Here is a 20,515-nt window from a genome sequence, read left to right as displayed (position 1 = left end):
AGGGAACACTTAAACAACACAATGTAACTCCAAGTCAATCACACTTCTGTGAAATCAAACTGTCCTTTTAGGAAGCAACACTGATTGACAATAAATTTCACATGCTGTTGTGCAAATGGAATAGACAACAGGTGTAAATTATAGGCAATTATCAAGACATCCCCAATAAAGGAGTGGTTCTGCAGGTGATAACCATAGACCACTTCTCAGTTCCTATGCTTCCTGGCTGTTGTTTTGGTCACTTTTGAATGCTGGCGGTGCTTTCACTCTAGTGGTAGCATGAGACGGAGTCTACAACCCACACAAGTGGCTCAGGTAGTGCAGCTCATCCAGGATCGCAAATCAATGCGAGCTGTGGCAAGATGGTTTGCTGTGTCTGTCAGCGTAGTGTCCAGAGCATGGAGGCGCTACCAGGAGACAGGCCAGTACATCAGGAGACGTGAAGGAGGCCGTAGGAGGGCAACAACCTAGCAGCAGGACCGCTACCTCCTCCTTTGTGCAAGGAGGAGCAGGAGGAGCACTGCCAGAGCCCTGCAAAATGACCTCCAGCAGGCCACAAATGTGCATGTGTCTGCTCAAACGGTCAGAAACAGACTCCATGAGGGTGGTATGAGGGCCCGACTTCCACAGGTGGGGGTTGAGCTTACAGCCCAACACAGTGCAGGACGTTTGGCATTTGCCAGAGAACACCAAGATTGGCAAATTCACCAAGATGAAAGCAGGTTCACACTGAGCACATGTGACAGACGTGACAGTCTGGAGACGCCGTGGAGAACGTTCTGCTGGCTGCAACATCCTCCAGCATGACCGGTTTGGCGGTGGATCAGTCATGGTGTGGGGTGGCATTTCTTTGGGGGCCGCACAGCCCTCCATGTGCTCGCCAGAGGTAGCCTGACTGCCATTAGGTACCGAGATGAAATCCTCAGACCCCTTGTGAGACCATATGCTGGTGCGGTTGACCTCATGTGGCTTGAGTGTGTCAGCAGTTCCTGCAAGAGGAAGGCATTGATGCTATGGACTGGCCCGCCCGTTCCCCAGACCTGAATCCAATTGAGCACATCTGGGACATCATGTCTCGCTCCATCCACCAATGCCACATTGCACTACAGACTGTCCAGGAGTTGGCGGATGTTTTAGTCCAGGTCTGGGAGGAGATCCCTCAGGAGACCATCCACCACCTCATCAGGAGCATGCCCAGGTGTTGTAGGGAGGTCAGTCAGGCATGTGGAGGCCACACACACTACTGAGCCTCATTTTGACTTGTTTTAAGGACATTACATCACCCTGTAGTGTGGTTTTCCACTTTAATTTTGAGTGTGACTCCAAATCCAGACCTCCATGGGTTGATAAATTTGATTTCCATTGATCATTTTTGTGTGATTTTGTTGTCAGCACATTCAACTATGTAAAGGAAAAAGTATGTGTTATTTTAGTGTTCCCTTTATTTTTTGGAGTAGTGTATATACAAACCATTCTCTGTATCAACCAAAGAAACACAATGGATAGAGAAACAAATGAAAAATGACAAGAACGGCCCTCCACCCTTCCCATGTTCTGGGCATCAACTCTGCCAGAGAGCATGAAACATTAAACTGTAGTATAGCTCTCTCTTGTTACAGAGACAGAGCTTGGGGATTTCTGTGGTATGAAAATGGGCACAGGTCATTTCTTATTGTGAACTACAGGATCAATTCGAAACTATTTATTTATAAAGGTTGTTGGTGGCAGTGTCTTTGAAATATATTGGAAACCCATATTCGACTGAAATAGTTTCACAGATGGAGAAAATCAACGTTCACTTTGCTACAGCGGTACACATGGTCTCCGAAATCACCACCCACTGTTTCAGTTTTCATACTTGGCTGGGTAGGTGTTTTTGTGTTCTTTTTTTTGTCATTCTACTCTGACACGATTTTTTCTTCCCTGACACACATTGGCCTGTTGATGGGTCATAGGAGAAGCAGGGATCAAGTGCACTGGAATAGCGTTCCTAAAGATGTAGGTTGCAAGTTTGAAACATCACTGAAAACTTTAGCATTTTAGCAACTTTTCAGCTACTTGCTACTTTGCAACTACTTAGCATGATAGCTAACGCTTCCCCTCACTCTAACCTTAACCCTTTTAGCTAACGCTTCCCCTAACCCTTTTAGCTAACCCTTCACCTAACCATAACCTTAACCCTTTTAGCTAACCCTTCGCCTAACCATAACCTTAACCCTTTATGCTAACCCTTCCTCTAGCCCAAACCCTAACCTTAACCCTTGAACTTAACTTCTAAACTTAAACCAACGTGTATGTTTTCCAAATTGTGATGTGTAATACAGATTATAATTCGTAACCTTTCATACAAAATGGGAAATAGACATCTACAAATAAAATACATACCATACAAAATGTAATGTATCAAACTAAATGGCTTGTCTCAGATTTACGTACAGAATGATACGAAACACTCCGAGACCGGGTTGCACTTTGTCTACACTTTATGCCTGCACTGCCATGTCAGAGGATGCCACTAACATCAACACTACATTACACCATACTCTTATTTTATGGTACATTTTACATAGCCATGTACAGCCTGTAAATTCAGTATGACATCCGCTAGATCAAATTCTATAGAGACTCACTTGGACAGAATCCAATGGATCATTTATCTGATGGAGAGCTGTATTGTTATTGATGGTGACAGGAACCTTATAAAGAGGTGTTGGTGTGTATTTGATACCCTGTCAGCACAGGGTGATGGTGTGTGTTGTTGACTGGGCCAAGACACAGATTTGATTTAAAGGGCCTGTTTAAAAAAAAAAAAAAAAAAAAAACTCCACAGAAGGAAAGCAGATTGGACAGATGTATTGAGGTGTTTAAGGCTTTTATCCATACTCCCCATAGGGGCCCAGAATCACAACGTCATTACTGATTAGTCTCAAAGAGATGCACTCTGATGACTTTGTCTCAGTTCACTACGCACACGACTGGATTGCATGACGAGTTAATACAAACACACAGCCGCAAACACAGGTGCTCATAGACACCTCCACTTCCACCCGATACATACACATGCATCCCATATACAGAGGGTGGGTGACTGCAGTCCTGCTTTGTCATGTCATAGCCTCTTATCTGGAAGGACATCAGCTCTTAGAGCTATCCTCTCTCCTCTATCTCTGGCAGTGGTGTACATAATGGGCTTTTACCTTCTGAAGCCAGGTCACGCACGCACACACTTGCACACACACACACACACACACACACACACACACACACACACACACACACACACACACACACACACACACACACACACACACACACACACACACACACACACACACACACACACACACACACACACACACACACACACACACACACACACACACACACACACACACACACACACACACACACACACACACACTCAACTGCAAATGTATCAATTTATTATCCTGCTGTTTCTGCCTCTGGAAATATGCTGTAACATGTATGGTGTGAAGAGAGGCGCAACACCCACCCAGTTCAATCTGTTGTTAGGGATTATCAGCACTACATTACCTTACAATAGAAGTAGTAAAATAGAGGAATGAAATGGAGGCATGATTTTCTAAAAACACAGGGATTAAATGCAGTTTTTCTTTCTTCAGATGAGTATTTATGATTTCATTAGGCAGCATTATAGCCTACATGGATATCTGAATTAGAACAAGTATTAATCATGACACAGTAATAGTCCGAAAGTAAACATTTTGCAGCTTTGAAAAGGTTTACGTCATCTTTTTGTGAGAAATACCCTAACATACCGGTCTGTGCCATTGCCTTGCTAGGGCGGATTCAGCAGCGGTCGGCTTTAGGACCCAGCAGTACAGCCGGTCAGGTATGCACAGCTCATGGACTAGAGCGAGGCAGACAAAGGCAAAAAGAGCTCGTGCCGCTTTCCTGCAGCATCCACACCCACCCACTTCACTCCATACACTCCAGCGCGGGTGAGTACCGTTAGTGGGATACTATATATTTGGGTTAAACATAGTTAAATGGCCAAAACATATTATTTTGGTATTTTACTTCTGTTTCTGACGGTGTGTTGATCTGTTGTTTTGATTATTGGACACTTCTGAGGATTGTTCGAATTGTAAGCTATTTAGGCAGTTAGCTGAGCAGGTGGTTGTAGGTGTGCGCGTACCCGTTAGTACACAACTAACACAACTCATCTGTATGCAGGGTACTGCGACCACTGCACTGTTTTAAGATCATGGGACCTACTGATGGGTTTTCTTGTTACACAAATGAGAGAGGGAGTACAGAGAAACTTTTTTCTTTTTTTTTTGAATATGACTTAAAACCAGCTAAGACTGGCTTAGTGTTACACAGATCAGCTGTGATGGGGATACAGAACGCTGGCGGGCAGGTAGAATGATCAGGTTTTTTTTTCTATGGGCGGCTGTAGTGGTGGGAATGGTGGTGGCACAGACTCAGGCTCACATCTCTCTGGTGCAGTTAGACATGTCACTATCACACAATATAACAGCCTTGCTGTCTATCTGCTTCAGTGTGCGCACTGCCCTGTGTTAGGTACGCCTGGTGAGAGCATGTATTATATGCCACATTAATAAAAAAAACATATTTAGGGTTTGAATGACATTAACTGTTGGGATTGCCCTATGAGTAGGGGTCTGGACATTATGGAGATGGCAATTTAAATATTTCAATAGTTCTGGGCCACTCCTGTAATTTCTGCTCTGGTGGTGGGAATGCACTGGGGCGAGTCATTAGTCTAGTAATAACACTAGTATTGATACATTATATGAGTGTGCTCATGTTTGAATGCAGTATTACTAATAGTAGTGTAGTGTAGCACTACTGTAGTAGTAGTAGTGATATAGTATTACTACAGCAGTAGTAGTGATATAGTAGTACTTCAGCAGTAGTAGTAGTGATATAGTACTACAGCAGTAGTAGTAGTGATATAGTAGTGTAGTAGTAGTGATATAGTAGTAATTCAGCAGTTGTAGTAGTGATATAGTACTACAGCAGTAGTAGTAGTGATACAGTATTACTACAGTAGTAGTAGTACAGGACTATATCAGTAGTAGTAGTAGTAGTAGTAGTGATATAGTATTATACAGCAGTAGTAGTAGTGATAGAGTAGTACAGTAGTAGTAGTGATAGAGTAGTACTACAGTAGTAGTAGTAGTGAGTAGTACTACATCAGTAGTAGTAGTAGTACTACAGCAGTAGTAGTCAGTACATCAGTAGTAGTAGTGATAGAGTAGTACTATAGTAGCAGTAGTGATAGAGTAGTACTACAGTACTATAGTAGCAGTAGTAGTGTAGTTCTACAGCAGTAGTAGTAGTGATATAGTATTACTACAGCAGTAGTAGTAGTGATAGAAGTAGTGATAGAGCAGTAGTAGTAGTGATAGAGTAGTACTATATCAGTAGCAGTAGTAGTAGTGATATAGTAGTACTACAGTAGTAGTGGTAGTAGTAGTAGTAGTGATAGAGTAGAGTAGTAGTAGTAGTAGTGATAGATAGTACTACAGTAGTAGTAGTAGTGATAGAGTAGTACACAGTAGTAGTAGTGATAGTAGTACTACATCAGTAGTAGTAGTAGAGTAGTAGTACAGTAGTAGTAGTGATAGAGTAGTACTAGTAGTAGTGATAGTAGTACTACAGTAGTAGTAGTGGTATAGTAGTACTACATCAGTATAGAGTAGTAGTCAGTAGTAGTAGTGATAGTAGTAGTACTGGTAGTGTATCAGTAGTAGTAGTGATAGTAGTAGTAGTAGTAGTGATAGAGTAGTACTACAGTAGTAGTAGTAGTAGATAGAGTAGTACTACATCAGTAGTAGTAGTAGTAGTAGTGACTACATCAGTAGTAGTAGTGATAGAGTAGTACTACAGTAGTAGTAGTGATAGAGTAGTACTACAGTAGTAGTGGTAGTGATAGAGTAGTTATACAGCAGTAGTAGTAGTGATAGAGTAGTACTATAGTAGTAGTAGTAGTAGTGATAGAGTAGTACTACATCAGTAGTAGTAGTGATAGAGTAGTACTACAGCAGTAGTAGTAGTGATAGATAGTACTACAGTAGTAGTAGTAGTGATAGAGTAGTACTACATCAGTAGTAGTAGTGATAGAGTAGTACTACAGTAGTAGTAGTAGTGATAGAGTAGTACTACAGCAGTAGTAGTAGTGATAGAGTAGATCAGTAGTAGTAGTACTAGTACTACAGTAGTAGTAGTAGTGATAGTAGTACTACAGTAGTAGTAGTAGTGATAGAGTAGTACTACATCAGTAGTAGTAGTGATAGAGTAGTACTACATCAGTAGTAGTAGTGATAGAGTAGTACTTCAGCAGTAGTAGTAGTGATATAGTACTACAGTAGTACAGTAGTGATATAGTATTACTATGTAGTAGTAGTGATAGAGTAGTACTACAGTAGTAGAAGTAGTGATAGAGTAGTAGTACTGTAGTAGTAGTGATAGAGTAGTACTATATCAGTAGTAGTAGTGATAGAGTAGTAATACAGTAGTAGTAGTAGTGATAGAGTACTACTATAGTAGTAGTAGTGATAGAGTAGTATGACAGTAGTAGTAATAGAGTAGTACTGCATCACTAGTAGGTGTGATTGAGTTGTACTACATCAGTAGTAGTAGTGATATACTATTACTATGGTATTAGTAGTGATAGAGTAGCACTACAGTAGTAGTAGTAGTGATAGAGTAGGACTATATCAGCAGTAGTAGTGATAGAGTAGTAATACAGTAGTAGTAGTAGTGATATATTATTATCACAGCAGTAGTAGTAGTGATAGAGTAGTACAGTAGTAGTAGTGATAGAGTAGTACTATAGTAGTAGTAGTAGTGATAGAGTAGTACTACATCACTAGTAGGTGTGATTGAGTTGTACTACATCAGTAGTAGTAGTGATAGAGTAGTACTACAGCAGTAGTAGTAGTGATATAATAGTACTACAGTAATAGTAGTGATATGGTAGTACTATAGTAGCAGTAGCAGTAGTGATATAGTTCTACAGCAGTGGTAGTAGTGATATAGTATTACTACATCAGTAGTAGTAGTGATAGAGTAGTACTACAGTAGTCGTAGTAGTGATATAGTAGTACTACAGCAGTAGTAGTGATAGAGTAGTACTACAGCAGTAGTAGTAGTGATATAATAGTACTACAGTAGAAGTAGTGATATGGTAGTACTATAGTAGCAGTAGCAGTAGTGATATAGTTCTACAGCAGTGGTAGTAGTGATATAGTATTACTTCATCAGTAGTAGTAGTGATAGAGTAGTACTACAGTAGTCGTAGTAGTGATATAGTAGTACTACAGCAGTAGTAGTGATAGAGTAGTACTATAGTAGTAGTAGTGATAGAGTAGTACTATAGTAGTAGTAGTGATAGAGTAGTACTACATCATTAGTAGTAGTGATAGAGTAGTACTATAGTAGTGGTAGTAGTAGTGATAGAGTAGTACTACATCAGTAGTAGTAGTGATAGAGTAGTACTACAGTAGTAGTAGTAGTGATATAGTGTTACTACAGTAGTAGTAGTAGTGATCGAGTAGTACTACATCAGTAGTAGTAGTGATAGAGTAGTAATACAGTAGTAGTAGTAGTAGTAGTAGTAGTGATAGAGTAGTACTACATCACTAGTAGTGGTGATAGAGTAGTACTACAGTAGTAGTAGTGATAGAGTAGTATTACAGCAGTAGTAGTAGTGATAGAGTAGTACTACATCACTAGTAGTGGTGATAGAGTAGTACTACAGTAGTAGTAGTGACAGAGTAGTATTACAGCAGTAGTAGTAGTGATAGAATAGTACTACATCAGTAGTCGTGATAGAGAATTTCTAAAGTAGTAGTAGTAGTGATAGAGTAGTACTACAGTAGTAGTAGTGATAGAGTAGTACTACATCAGTAGTAGTAGTGATAGAGTAGTACTACAGTAGTAGTAGTAGTAGTAGTGATAGAGTAGTAGTGCAATAGTAGAAGTAGTGATAGAATAGTACTACATCAGTAGTAGTAGTGATAGAGTAGTACTACAGTAGTAGTAGTGATATAATAGTACTACATCAGTAGTAGTAGTGATAGAATAATACTACATCAGTAGTAGTAGTAGTGATAGAGTAGTACTACAGTAGTAGTAGTGATAGAGTAGTAGTGCAGTAGTAGAAATAGTGATAGAGTAGTACTACAGTAGTAGTAGTAGTGATAGAGTAATACTACAGTAGTAGTAGTAGTAGTAGTAGTAGTAGTAGTCGTGATAGAGTAGTAGTACTACAGTAGTAGTAGTGATAGAGTAGTACTATATCAGTAGTAGTAGTGATAGAGTAGTGCTACAGTAGTAGTAGTAGTGATAGAGTAAGTAGTACTACAGTAGTAGTAGTGATATAGTAGTATTACAGTAGTAGTAGTGATAGAGTAGTACTTCATCACTAGTAGTAGTGATAGAGTAGTACTACATCACTAGTAGTAGTGATAGAGTAGTACTACATCAGTAGTAGTAGTGATAGATTAGTATTACAGCAGTTGTAGTAGTGATAGGGTAGTACTACATCAGTAGTAGTGGTGATAGAGTAGTACTACAGTAGTAGTAGTAGTGATATAGTAGTACTACAGTAGTAATAGTAGTGAAAGTTATGGGGGTGTCTCTGTGAGACGATGGGCTGTCTCCAGTGATGTCATGAGGAGAGGGTCAGTGATTTACCTCTTGTCTGTCAGGAGGAGTACCACTGCCCTTAACCCATCCTACTCTGGTCCCTCCCTCGGTCCCACCCCAATCCCCATCCCATGCATCCCAAGGCCTGGCTGTCATAAAACCCCAGTCAGACTCCGTGCTCTGCAGGTCGAGGGTGGGCGGGGGAGGGGTGGTCCCAGCCACATCCCTGGGTGGGGACAATGTGGTCCTCTGTTTATCTCCATGAAGGGCACATATGTGTTTCAGGGCTATTGAGGGATTAGGGGAGGAGGACATATAAATCACAATCAGTATTTCACCATTAAAAGCAGTGAGTTTCATGGCCTTTGCCATTGGGGCGTTGGCAGTCTCACACAATCACTGTTTACGCAGAAACGGGTTAACATGTCCCTGTTAAACCATGGAGTCTAAATGGGGTTGCCATTACCCAGCAGCTGACCCATGTGTGGGCATTGTATGTGGAGAGAGTTGGGTGATAGAGATGTTGAGTGGTTAGGCTGCCTGCATGTCTTTGTCTTTGTCTGAGCTTATCGAGATGTGGTCACTGGTCACAGCCACTAGGTGTGGATTTGGCAGGAAGTGGCCAGGCTTTAATTGGTAAATCTGCTTCAAGGCCTGGACTCTGTCTGTCTGTCCGTCCATCCGTCCGTCCCCCTGGCACAGATCCGAGCTTTAGAAGTCACAGGGAGCAGCTTCTAGTCTACACAATGATGACCAAGGTGTTGACATAACAACGTGTGCGAACTCCTGGGTTGATCAGTGGTCAGATATGCACTAACATCGTCTCCCTCCCCAGGTGTGGGTCTGTGTTTTAGTACATACTGGAAACTGGGTTGGGTAGGGGCATGGTGAATAGGGGCAGCTACTTTGCTACTGTCAGGTGCCTGTTTTTTATTTATTTTTTATAGGGGATTTCAGTCCCACCAATAATCAAACCGACAACCCCAGATCGAACCCCGAGAAATACAATAATTGTCCAGCTAAATATAACTAGGACACAGGGTGTGTGTGCTGTTTCAAAGTTGATTCCACCACATGGTGCACTGAGGTGCACACTATAGGTGCCACGTTAGAATGGGACACCGTTGCGCGTCTCATCCGAGACTCAGTCTGTGTCAGCGAATTACCGAATCGTCGATCGTCTACATATCAATCAGTGTTCACAGACAACAGTCTGAAGAATCCGTCTGTGGAGTTCGTTGTACCCGAGTGAAGCAGGCCACCGCAGCAGCTCTGGAAGGGTGTCAGTTAGTCACCAGTGAATCAGTTGTGATTCTGCTCCTCTAACCCTATTCTTAAACACAGGCCTGCTTCTGCTACATTTCTCCAGAGAGAGCAGCACCTCCAGCCTCGTTCTTATACTAATACTGCATTAAGAATTTAGCAGACAAATCTCATTCTCGACAGGATATAGAAGTGCCCCAGGGGCCTCACAACAGGAACAATATATTTTTTAGATGGGATGAGTTAAGGTCACATGAAAAGGGCTTCTCCTGGGATGTCATCAGGCAGGGGGATGTGGTGTTAGTAGGTGGGGGGGGGGAGGAGGTGGGGTGGGGGTTCTGTTATGTTTCTTGTTCCCTCTGGCATCTGTTCTGTTGTGTCCACTCCAGGAAGGGGATGTGGTCTCGGTGGGGGCTCCAGAGGACGGGGCTCAGTGGGCTGTGGGGAGGAGGTCAGGCTGTCAAAGATGACTGCTGTTTATCATACATCACCTGCTCCTGCCTCCTGTAGCCGCCACACCTCCTGCCCACTTCAACACAACACCCTACTGGCCCGTATCCTGTGACTCAGACTGGGGGCGATATTGACAAATGCTTTGTTTGTGAACGAGGGGCCTGAAAGCGGATAGGATCATTGACAAGTGGTTATTGATCAGCATTGTTTAGAAGAGGCCATTTTGGGCAACTGAGTGTGAGGGGCTATTGACGAAGGTTGAAAGATGTAGGAAATTGCATCATAGCGTTGTGTAGGACAAGGCCTGAAGCTAGACAGAGCACAATAGCCTATTGGGTGACACAGGGTATCCCAGGACACCCATATTGTCCCTAGAGTGGGGATTCTGTTTGACCTGATAGTTACTGTACTTTGATAGAAGACGTTGAAATAGAAAGAAATCTCATACCTGGTAACTTGTATTGTTAAAAACAAAGTCACTACTTCCTTTTATCTGCTGCGTGTCTTTACAGAGAAGCCTGATACAAATACAGCCAGACAGCCCAGACTTGGGTATCAGCACATTCTAGGCAGGTGTGGATGAGGTTCATCCCGCTGCAGCTAACCTCATTCACAGGTCATGCACAGTACAGTATGGCTGCTGTGTCTGTGTCTGCGTTTGTGTCTGTGTGTGTATCTGTGTTTTGTATTTTTTCATCTGTGTCTGCATTTGTGTCTGTGTGTGTATCTGTGTTTTGTATTATTTGTCTGTGTCTGCATTTGTGTCTGTGTGTGTATCTGTGTTTTGTATTTTTTGTCTGTGTCTGTGTGTGTATCTGTGTTTTGTATTTTTCGTCTGTGTCTGCATTTGTGTCTGTGTGTGTATCTGTGTTTTGTATTATTTGTCTGTGTCTGCATTTGTGTCTGTGTGTGTATCTGTGTTTTGTATTTTTTGTCTGTGTCTGTGTGTGTATCTGTGTTTTGTATTTTTCGTCTGTGTCTGCATTTGTGTCTGTGTGTGTATCTGTGTTTTGTATTATTTGTCTGTGTCTGCATTTGTGTCTGTGTGTGTATCTGTGTTTTGTATTTTTTGTCTGTCTGCATTTTTGTCTGTGTGTGTATCTGTGTTTTGTGTTTTTTTGTCTGTGTCTGCGTTTGTGTTTGCGTTTGTGTCTGTGTGTATATCTGTGATTGTATTTTTTGTGTGTGTCTGCGTTTGTGTCTGTGTGTATGTCTGTGTTAGTATTTTTTGTCTGCGTTTGTGTTTGTGGCTGTGCCAGACCACGTGTTTACCGCTATAGTATTGCAGTGAGTCTTTGTTCTGTCATGCAGCAGCTACCATCAAGCTCTACTGTGTGGTCGTCATAACCACACATTTTCCATTTCGTACAGAGGAATTCTATTCATTTTGATTGTATCACACAGAGATTGCTAATGAGATTCATTAGAAAGGGGGTTTTGTGCGTCGCTGTTTCGACGCAACCTGCCCCGCTGGAGTAGAACGACTCTGACGTGTTTCTTTGTCTGCTCTGCAGTCGGCTAGTTTTCACCGAAACGCTCGTTCCACTCATGAATGCCCGCCATGGAAAGGTTTTATTGGAGCAAATAGACAAACTGCCAGTCTGACCAGGGCAGGACTCCCAGCATGATCCAGGGTAGGGCTCCCAGCATGATTCAGGGTAGGGTTCCCAGCATGATCCAGGGTAGGGCTCCCAGCATGATCCAGGGTAGGGCGTGGCACCGATGACCTTCCCGATGCCTTCTTTCCTCCCACGGCGGAGAGACTCATGACTGGGGTGAGATGTGAACATGGCAGAGAGGGTGGCTGCTGAGTGCCCATTCAGAGTGGCACAGTAATGGGTGGTCTCTGCCCATTCAGAGTAGCACAGTAATGGGTGGTCTCTGCCCATTCAGAGTGGCACAGTAATGGGTGGTCTCTGCCCATTCAGAGTGGCACAGTAATGGGTGGTCTCTGCCCATTCAGAGTAGCACAGTAATGGGTGGTCTCTGCCCATTCAGAGTAGCACAGTAATGGGTGGTCTCTGCCCATTCAGAGTGGCACAGTAATGGGTGGTCTCTGCCCATTCAGAGTGGCACAGTAATGGGTGGTCTCTGCCCATTCAGAGTAGCACATTAATGGGTGGTCTCTGCCCATTCAGAGTGGCACAGTAATGGGTGGTCTCTGCCCATTCAGAGTGGCACAGTAATGGGTGGTCTCTGCCCATTCAGAGTAGCACAGTAATGGGTGGTCTCTGCCCATTCAGAGTAGCACAGTAATGGGTGGTCTCTGCCCATTCAGAGTGGCACAGTAATGGGTGGTCTCTGCCCATTCAGAGTGGCACAGTAATGGGTGGTCTCTGCCCATTCAGAGTAGCACAGTAATGGGTGGTCTCTGCCCATTCAGAGTGGCACAGTAATGGGTGGTCTCTGCCCATTCAGAGTGGCACAGTAATGGGTGGTCTCTGCCCATTCAGAGTGGCACAGTAATGGGTGCTCTCTGCCCATTCAGAGTGGCACGGTAATGGGTGGTCTCTGCCCATTCAGAGTGGCACAGTAATGGGTGGTCTCTGCCCATTCAGAGTGGCACAGTAATGGGTGCTCTCTGCCCATTCAGAGTGGCACAGTAATGGGTGGTCTCTGCCCATTCAGAGTGGCACAGTAATGGGTGGTCCCTGCCCATTCAGAGTGGCACAGTAATGGGTGCTCTCTGCCCATTCAGAGTGGTACAGTAATGGGTGGTCTCTGCCCATTCAGAGTGGCACAGTAATGGGTGGTCTCTGCCCATTCAGAGTGGCACAGTAATGGGTGGTCTCTGCCCATTCAGAGTGGCACAGTAATGGGTGGTCTCTGCCCATTCAGAGTGGCACAGTAATGGGTGGTCTCTGCCCATTCAGAGTGGCACAGTAATGGGTGGTCTCTGCCCATTCAGAGTGGCACATTAATGGGTGGTCTCTGCCCATTCAGAGTGGCACAGTAATGGGTGGTCTCTGCCCATTCAGAGTGGCACAGTAATGGGTGCTCTCTGCCCATTCAGAGTGGCACAGTAATGGATGGTCTCTGCCCATTCAGAGTGGCACAGTAATGGGTGGTCTCTGCCCATTCAGAGTGGCACAGTAATGGGTGCTCTCTGCCCATTCAGAGTGGCACAGTAATGGGTGCTCTCTGCCCATTCAGAGTGGCACAGTAATGGGTGGTCTCTGCCCATTCAGAGTGGCACAGTAATGGGTGGTATCTGCCCATTCAGAGTGGCACAGTAATGGGTGGTCTCTGCCCATTCAGAGTGGCACAGTAATGGGTGGTCTCTGCCCATTCAGAGTGGCACAGTAATGGGTGGTCTCTGCCCATTCAGAGTGGCACAGTAATGGGTGGTCTCTGCCCATTCAGAGTGGCACAGTAATGGGTGGTCTCTGCCCATTCAGAGTAGCACAGTAATGGGTGGTCTCTGCCCATTCAGAGTAGCACAGTAATGGGTGCTCTCTGCCCATTCAGAGTGGCACAGTAATGGGTGGTCTCTGCCCATTCAGAGTGGCACAGTAATGGGTGGTCTCTGCCCATTCAGAGTGGCACAGTAATGGGTGGTCTCTGCCCATTCAGACTGGCACAGTAATGGGTGCTCTCTGCCCATTTAGAGTGGCACAGTAATGGGTGCTCTCTGCCCATTCAGAGTAGCACAGTAATGGGTGGTCTCTGCCCATTTAGAGTGGCACAGTAATGGGTGCTCTCTGCCCATTCAGAGTAGCACAGTAATGGGTGGTCTCTGCCCATTCAGAGTGGCACAGTAATGGGTGGTCTCTGCCCATTCAGAGTGGAATAGTAATGGGTGCTCTCTGCCCATTCAGTGGCTGATCTCCTCATTATTCAAACTGCCCATTGCAAAGTTCCAGTCCAAACTGGGTAGCAGCAGACACTTCTTTGACTAGCCAACCAGCCAGCCAGTCAGCCAGCCAGCCAGCCAGCCAGCCAGCCAGCCAGCCAGCCAGCCAGCCAGCCAGCCAGCCAGCCAGCCAGCTAGCTCCTCCCATCATGCATTCTTTTCTTCTGTCTTTTTGCCGAGGGAATAAAAAGGTCTGTTTGTGTTTAAAAAGAGCAGATGTTAGTGAAGAGTTCTGGCACTGCTTGCTGTGCTCTCTACCCCTTGCAGCGTCTAACCGAATGCTTTATATGCACTGCAGATTGTAACAGAGAGGCGAGACCCTGAAAGAGACCTGCTCATGCCTTTACACTAGTTATCCTATCTACCAATAACCAAAAACAAAAACCTCCCTTAGTACTGTTCTCTCTTGCAGTTATTTTTAGACCGGCTTCAGTTGCACATTGGATCACGCAACTTGTGGGTGTGTGACGCCTGTACCTTTACCCTGTGGTGTAGAGGATGAGTAACCGTTGAAAAGTGCGAATACGCCCTCGCACATGGTGCTCAGCAGACTGGGACACCATCTACTTTACATCAGTGACTAACGCTCCAAACGTTCAGCTCAGCTCTAGCCTCTCTTGTCCAAGAACCCTTAGCTGACGGTGCGGAGGTGGTTGATGAGAATGCTACAGTAGCTACATATCCTCCCCAGGCTGCCTGCTCATATCTCAGACTGGGATGATCCACCAATCCGGGATGCTCCCGGGCATATTTCTGCCATATCTGTCTTTAAAAAGACCCATGAGGTGAAACACTTTTCTTGTAAGATATGCGACACTTGCAAAATCCCCCCCCCCACCAAAAAAAAAGCACGCCGCAAAGCCTTAGCATGACACCGTGGCTGTATTGTTGCGAATCACTTTTAGATACCACGTCACTGACAGATACGACTGCGCTGTTGGAGCTAGGAACACAAGCGCTTAGCTCTACGCCCGCGGAAACACCCGCTAAATATGTGTACGTGACCAATCAAATTTGACTTCCTTCGACGGCCGTAGTAAGGCAACGCACAGAAACCAGAATCACACTTACGAACGTTTCCTGGAGCCACGAGGAAAAGTCGTCTCGGTTCCTGTGAAAACATCCTGGTCCGACCACGCACCGCAGCTCACTCCGACGAGAGACCTTTTCACCAAAATATCACCCATCCACTGGGGCTTCTTAATAAGATGCTCTTGCTAGCCACGCTTCCGTTCCCATCTCCCAAGGGCCCGGGCTGAATGTAGGCCAGGTCACTGGCAGCCTTGCCGGCGGAGCAGCTCTAGCTCTACATAAGACGTGTACAACTGATGTAAATGTTTAGTCCATAATGATATGTATGTTCAGAAGCTAATGGCCTTAGTTTTAGGGTCACTAAAGGGTTGTCAGGGCATGTGCTACTGAGTATTACTGCAGAGTGATTCTGTTCACTGGACATGAAATATTGATGCCCTGTTCAACTCGGAAACTTCCTAAATGAGCCTTGTGTGTCTCTGTTGCAGCTCCATCATGGTAGAGCGTTCTCCAGTTGCTTCACACACACGCATGCGCACGCACGCACGCACGCACGCACGCACGCACGCACGCACGCACACACACACACACACACACACACACACACACACACACACACGTACACGAGGGGCGGGAGGTTAACACACCTCTGTGTGTGTTTGTAAGGGGGGTGGGCTAATCGATAGTGAGGGCTGTAATTGATTGGGCTGGCCCGGCCTCTCTTCATCCTGCAGAAACCAGACACCCTCTGGAGGGACGGGGGGAGGGCTGGCTGGGTTTACTGCATGTGAACCCCAGCACGCCCGTGGTGCATGGTGCACCATTGTATGAGAGGGATGGAGATGGAAAGTGATACCCACTGCAAGGGAATTTCACAGTGGCTAGATGGTGGAATGTTCAGGGATTTATTTCCCACTGTGGTATTCCGTCATTGAGAGTCTATGTGTTCATCCATGGAAATATATTGACCAATTCACCTTTTGTATCCTGTATTTAACGTCGTAATAACTTTGTTGTTTTATTCCTCTCAATGCTAGACTCCCCAGAGCTCTCCACCTTCAGCACCCGTCTACCACGGACCCTCCCGGACCTCTGTTGCCATGGAGCTGGACTTTGGCCATTTCGACGAGCGAGACAAGCCCCGTAACCCGCGGGGCGGGCGCATGAACGGGCTGCCCAGCCCCACCCACAGCGCCCACTGCAGCTTCTACCGCACGCGCACCCTGCAGGCTCTCACCAACGAGAAGAAGGCCAAGAAGGTGCGGTTCTACCGCAACGGAGACCGCTACTTCAAGGGCATCGTGTACGCCGTGGCCGTGGAACGCTTCCGCACCTTCGACGCCCTCTTGGCCGACCTGACGCGCTCCCTCTCCGACCACATCAACCTTCCCCAGGGGGTCCGCTTCATCTTCTCCATCGACGGAACGCGCAAGATCACCACCATGGACGAGCTGGAGGAAGGTGAGCTCACAGGGGGGCTGGGTGGTAGGTAGGGAATGGGGGGGGTCATGGACGAGCTGGAGGAAGGTGAGCTCACAGGGGGCTGGGTGGTAGGTAGGGAATGGGGGGTCATGGATGAGCTGGAGGAAGGTGAGCTCACAGGGGGGCTGGGTGGTAGGTAGAGAATGGGGGGTCATGGATGAGCTGGAGGAAGGTGAGCTCACAGGGGGCTGGGTGGTAGGTAGGGAATGGGGGGTCATGGACGAGCTGGAGGAAGGTGAGCTCACAGGGGGCTGGGTGGTAGGTAGGGAATGGGGGGTCATGGACGAGCTGGAGGAAGGTGAGCTCACAGGGGGCTGGGTGGTAGGTAGGGAATGGGGGGGGGGGCATGGACGAGCTGGAGGAAGGTGAGCTCACAGGGGGCTGGGTGGTAGGTAGAGAATGGGGGGGTCATTGACGAGCTGGAGGTAGGTGAGATCACAGGGGGCTGGGTGGTAGGTAGGGAATGGGGGGGGTCATGGACGAGCTGGAGGAAGGTAAGCTCACAGGGGGCTGGGTGGTAGGTAGGGAATGGGGGGGTCATCATACTTCAGTGTTATTAACGTAATTGCTGGACTATTAAGCGCACCTGAATATAAACCACACCCACTGAATTATAAAAAAATATGTATTTTGTACATAAATAAGCCGCACATGTCTATAAGCCGCAGGTGCCTACCGGTACATTGAAACAAATGAACTTTACACAGTCTTTAAATGAAACATGGCGTGTAACAAAAATAAATAGGCTTTAACGAAACACGGCTTGTAACAAAAATTAAAACAGTAGCCTACCAAGAAAGTCATTGGTCACTATCTTCCTCCTCCTGTGCACTGAAACCACTGAAGTCATCTCCTTCGGTGTCGGAGTTGAAAAGCCTCAGAATTGCTTCATCTGATTGTTGGATCGTTTTCATTGTCGCTCTCGTCACTTTCATCCGGAGGCAAATACCCCGCTGAGCTCATGCTGCCCCTTCAACAAACAGCAGTCCAGCCTTTCGAAACCCGTTAATGATAGTGGATTTTTTGACCCACTGGCAGACTTGACCATAAGATGCTCTTCGCCTGCGGCCCGTTTTAGTGAAGGATTTCTCCCCACTTGTCATCCAAGCCTCCCACTGAACAAGGAGCGCCACCTTAAATGCACGATTTACACTGATGTCGAGTGGCTGCAAATACTTTGGGCCATCTGCTTTTCTTCCCTCTGAAAGCCTTTGCTGTCTTTTTGCACTGAGTCAGTTCCTCACGCTGCTGTTTCCAACGTCTTATCATCGACTCATTAAGGCCAAGCTCCCATATGCAGCAGCTCTATTTCCTTTTCCAACAGCCAGATTTATCGCCTTCAACTTGAAAGCTGCATCATATGCATTTCTCCGTGTCTTTGTCATGATGAGGGTGACAAAATTACTACCGTAATCAGAATGATGGGAAGTTTGAGCGTGCTCATTATGTGACGGTGCTCTGTTTTTTGGCGGCATGAATCTTGTGAAAGCGGGGGAAAATCCATAAATTAGCCGCGACATTGTATAAACCGCGAGGTTCAAAGTGTGGGAATAAAGTAGCGGCTTATAGTCCGGAAATTACGGCACATGTTTAGACTCCTCGTAGTACTCTCTTTTTGTGCTTGGTTTCCCTCTGTGAGTGAACCTTATCATTCTACGGGCTGTTGATGTGACGGTGAGTGGTTGCACAGCAGTAGTCTGATGGAGATCACCAGCCGAGTGTGCCAGCGCCTGTAACGCTGGAAAGATTGGGAGGCGCAAACGTCTTCTGCTATGAGATTAAGAGACTGTCTGGCCGGTCGAGCTGTAATCTGTAATCGGCTGTAATCGCAATATATATTATAACGATAATCCAATGGTTTACTGTGGGATGGAGCCGTGGGGACAGTATGCTAGGCTAGTTTACACAGTGTCCTCCAGAGACTCTCTGCCACTCTGCTAAATGCCGGTAGTTAGTGAGCAGCCGAGCAGTCACGACAGTCATGCTGTTTAGCCTCAATAATTCATACCAGGGATTCACTCAGCGCCCCAGGAGCCACAGAGCAGTGGTCTCAGTATGTCTAGAGCAGACCTATCATAGCATCAGAACATTAGCTAGGTGGACTCTCCTAACATGTGGAGCTGCGGTTGTGCTAGATTACTTCTATGACTTCTATGATGCATTTTACTGTATCCCCGGGTCTTTCTGAAGGCTAATGGAGTAGGCTAATGATGCATTTTACTGTATCCCCGGGTCTTTCTGAAGGCTAATGGAGTAGGATAATGATGCCTTTTACTGTATCCCCAGGTCTCCCTGAAGGCTAATAGAGTAGGATAATGATGCATTTTACTGTATCCCCGGGTATTTCTAAAGGCTAATGGAGTAGGATAATGATGCCTTTTACTGTATCCCCGGGTCTCTCTAAAGGCTAATGGAGTAGGATAATGATGCCTTTTACTGTATCCCCAGGTCTCCCTGAAGGCTAATGGAGTAGGATAATGATGCATTTTACTGTATCCCTGGGTCTTTCTAAAGGCTAATGGAGTAGGATAATGATGCCTTTTACTGTATCCCCGGGTCTCTCTAAAGGCTAATGGAGTAGGATAATGATTCATTTTACTGTATCCTCGGGTCTTTCTGAAGGCTAATGGAGTAGGATAATGATGCATTTTACTGTATCCCCGGGTCTTTCTGAAGGCTAATGGAGTAGGATAATGATGCATTTTACTGTATCCCCAGGTCTCCCTGAAGGCTAATGGAGTAGGATAATGATGCATTTTACTGTATCCCGGGTCTTTCTAAAGGCTAATGGAGTAGGATAATGATGCCTTTTACTGTATCCCCAGGTCTCTCTAAAGGCTAATGGAGTAGGATAATGATGCTTTTTACTGTATCCCCGGGTCTCTCTAAAGGCTAATGGAGTAGGATAATGATGCATTTCACTGTATCCCCGGGTCTTTCTGAAGGCTAATGGAGTAGGATAATGATGCATTTTACTGTATCCCGGGTCTTTCTGAAGGCTAATGGAGTAGGATAATGATGCATTTTACTGTATCCCCAGGTCTCCCTGAAGGCTAATGGAGTAGGATAATGATGCATTTTACTGTATCCCCGGGTCTTTCTAAAGGCTAATGGAGTAGGATAATGATGCCTTTTACTGTATCCCCAGGTCTCTCTAAAGGCTAATGGAGTAGGATAATGATGCCTTTTACTGTATCCCCGGGTCTCTCTGAAGGCTAATGGAGTAGGATAATGATGCCTTTTACTGTATCCCCAGGTCTCTCTGAAGGCTAATGGAGTAGGATAATGATGCCTTTACTGTATCCCCGGGTCTCTCTAAAGGCTAATGGAGTAGGATAATGATGCATTTTACTGTATCCCCAGGTCTCTCTAAAGGCCAATGGAGTAGGATAATGATGCATTTTACTGTATCCCCGGGTCTCTCTGAAGGCTAATTGAGTAGGATAATGATGCATTTTACTGTATCCCCAGGTCTCCCTGAAGGCTAATGGAGTAGGATAATGATGCATTTTACTGTATCCCCAGGTCTCTCTAAAGGCTAATGGAGTAGGATAATGATGCATTTTACTGTATCCCCGGGTCTCTCTGAAGGCTAATTGAGTAGGATAATGATGCATTTTACTGTATCCCCAGGTCTCCCTGAAGGCTAATGGAGTAGGATAATGATGCATTTTACTGTATCCCCGGGTCTTTCTAAAGGCTAATAGAGTAGGATAATGATGCCTTTTACTGTATACCCGGGTCTCTCTAAAGGCTAATAGAGTAGGA

At 45.5% G+C, this 20,515-nt stretch overlaps 1 protein-coding gene across 3 annotated transcripts in view; it reads left to right on the top strand.

Annotated features, from left to right (window-relative positions):
* The first annotated feature begins 3,846 nt into the window (after positions 1 to 3,846).
* Positions 3,847 to 20,515, top strand: part of LOC124007223 (neuronal migration protein doublecortin-like) — a 90,822-nt gene continuing 74,153 nt past the window's right edge. For all 3 annotated transcript variants that reach the window (XM_046317648.1, XM_046317639.1, XM_046317630.1), the window contains exons 1-2: positions 3,847 to 3,983; positions 16,303 to 16,726. In XM_046317648.1, coding sequence (XP_046173604.1) covers positions 16,366 to 16,726 — 361 coding nt within the window. In that variant the 5' untranslated portion in view covers positions 3,847 to 3,983; positions 16,303 to 16,365. The remainder of the gene's footprint in view (positions 3,984 to 16,302; positions 16,727 to 20,515) is intronic.

Source organism: Oncorhynchus gorbuscha, linkage group LG02 (genome assembly GCF_021184085.1).
Source record: "Oncorhynchus gorbuscha isolate QuinsamMale2020 ecotype Even-year linkage group LG02, OgorEven_v1.0, whole genome shotgun sequence".
NCBI classification, from domain to species: domain Eukaryota; kingdom Metazoa; phylum Chordata; class Actinopteri; order Salmoniformes; family Salmonidae; genus Oncorhynchus; species Oncorhynchus gorbuscha.
The sequence above is the reverse complement of the archived record's forward strand: the minus strand, read 5'-3'. Positions and strand labels throughout refer to the sequence as shown.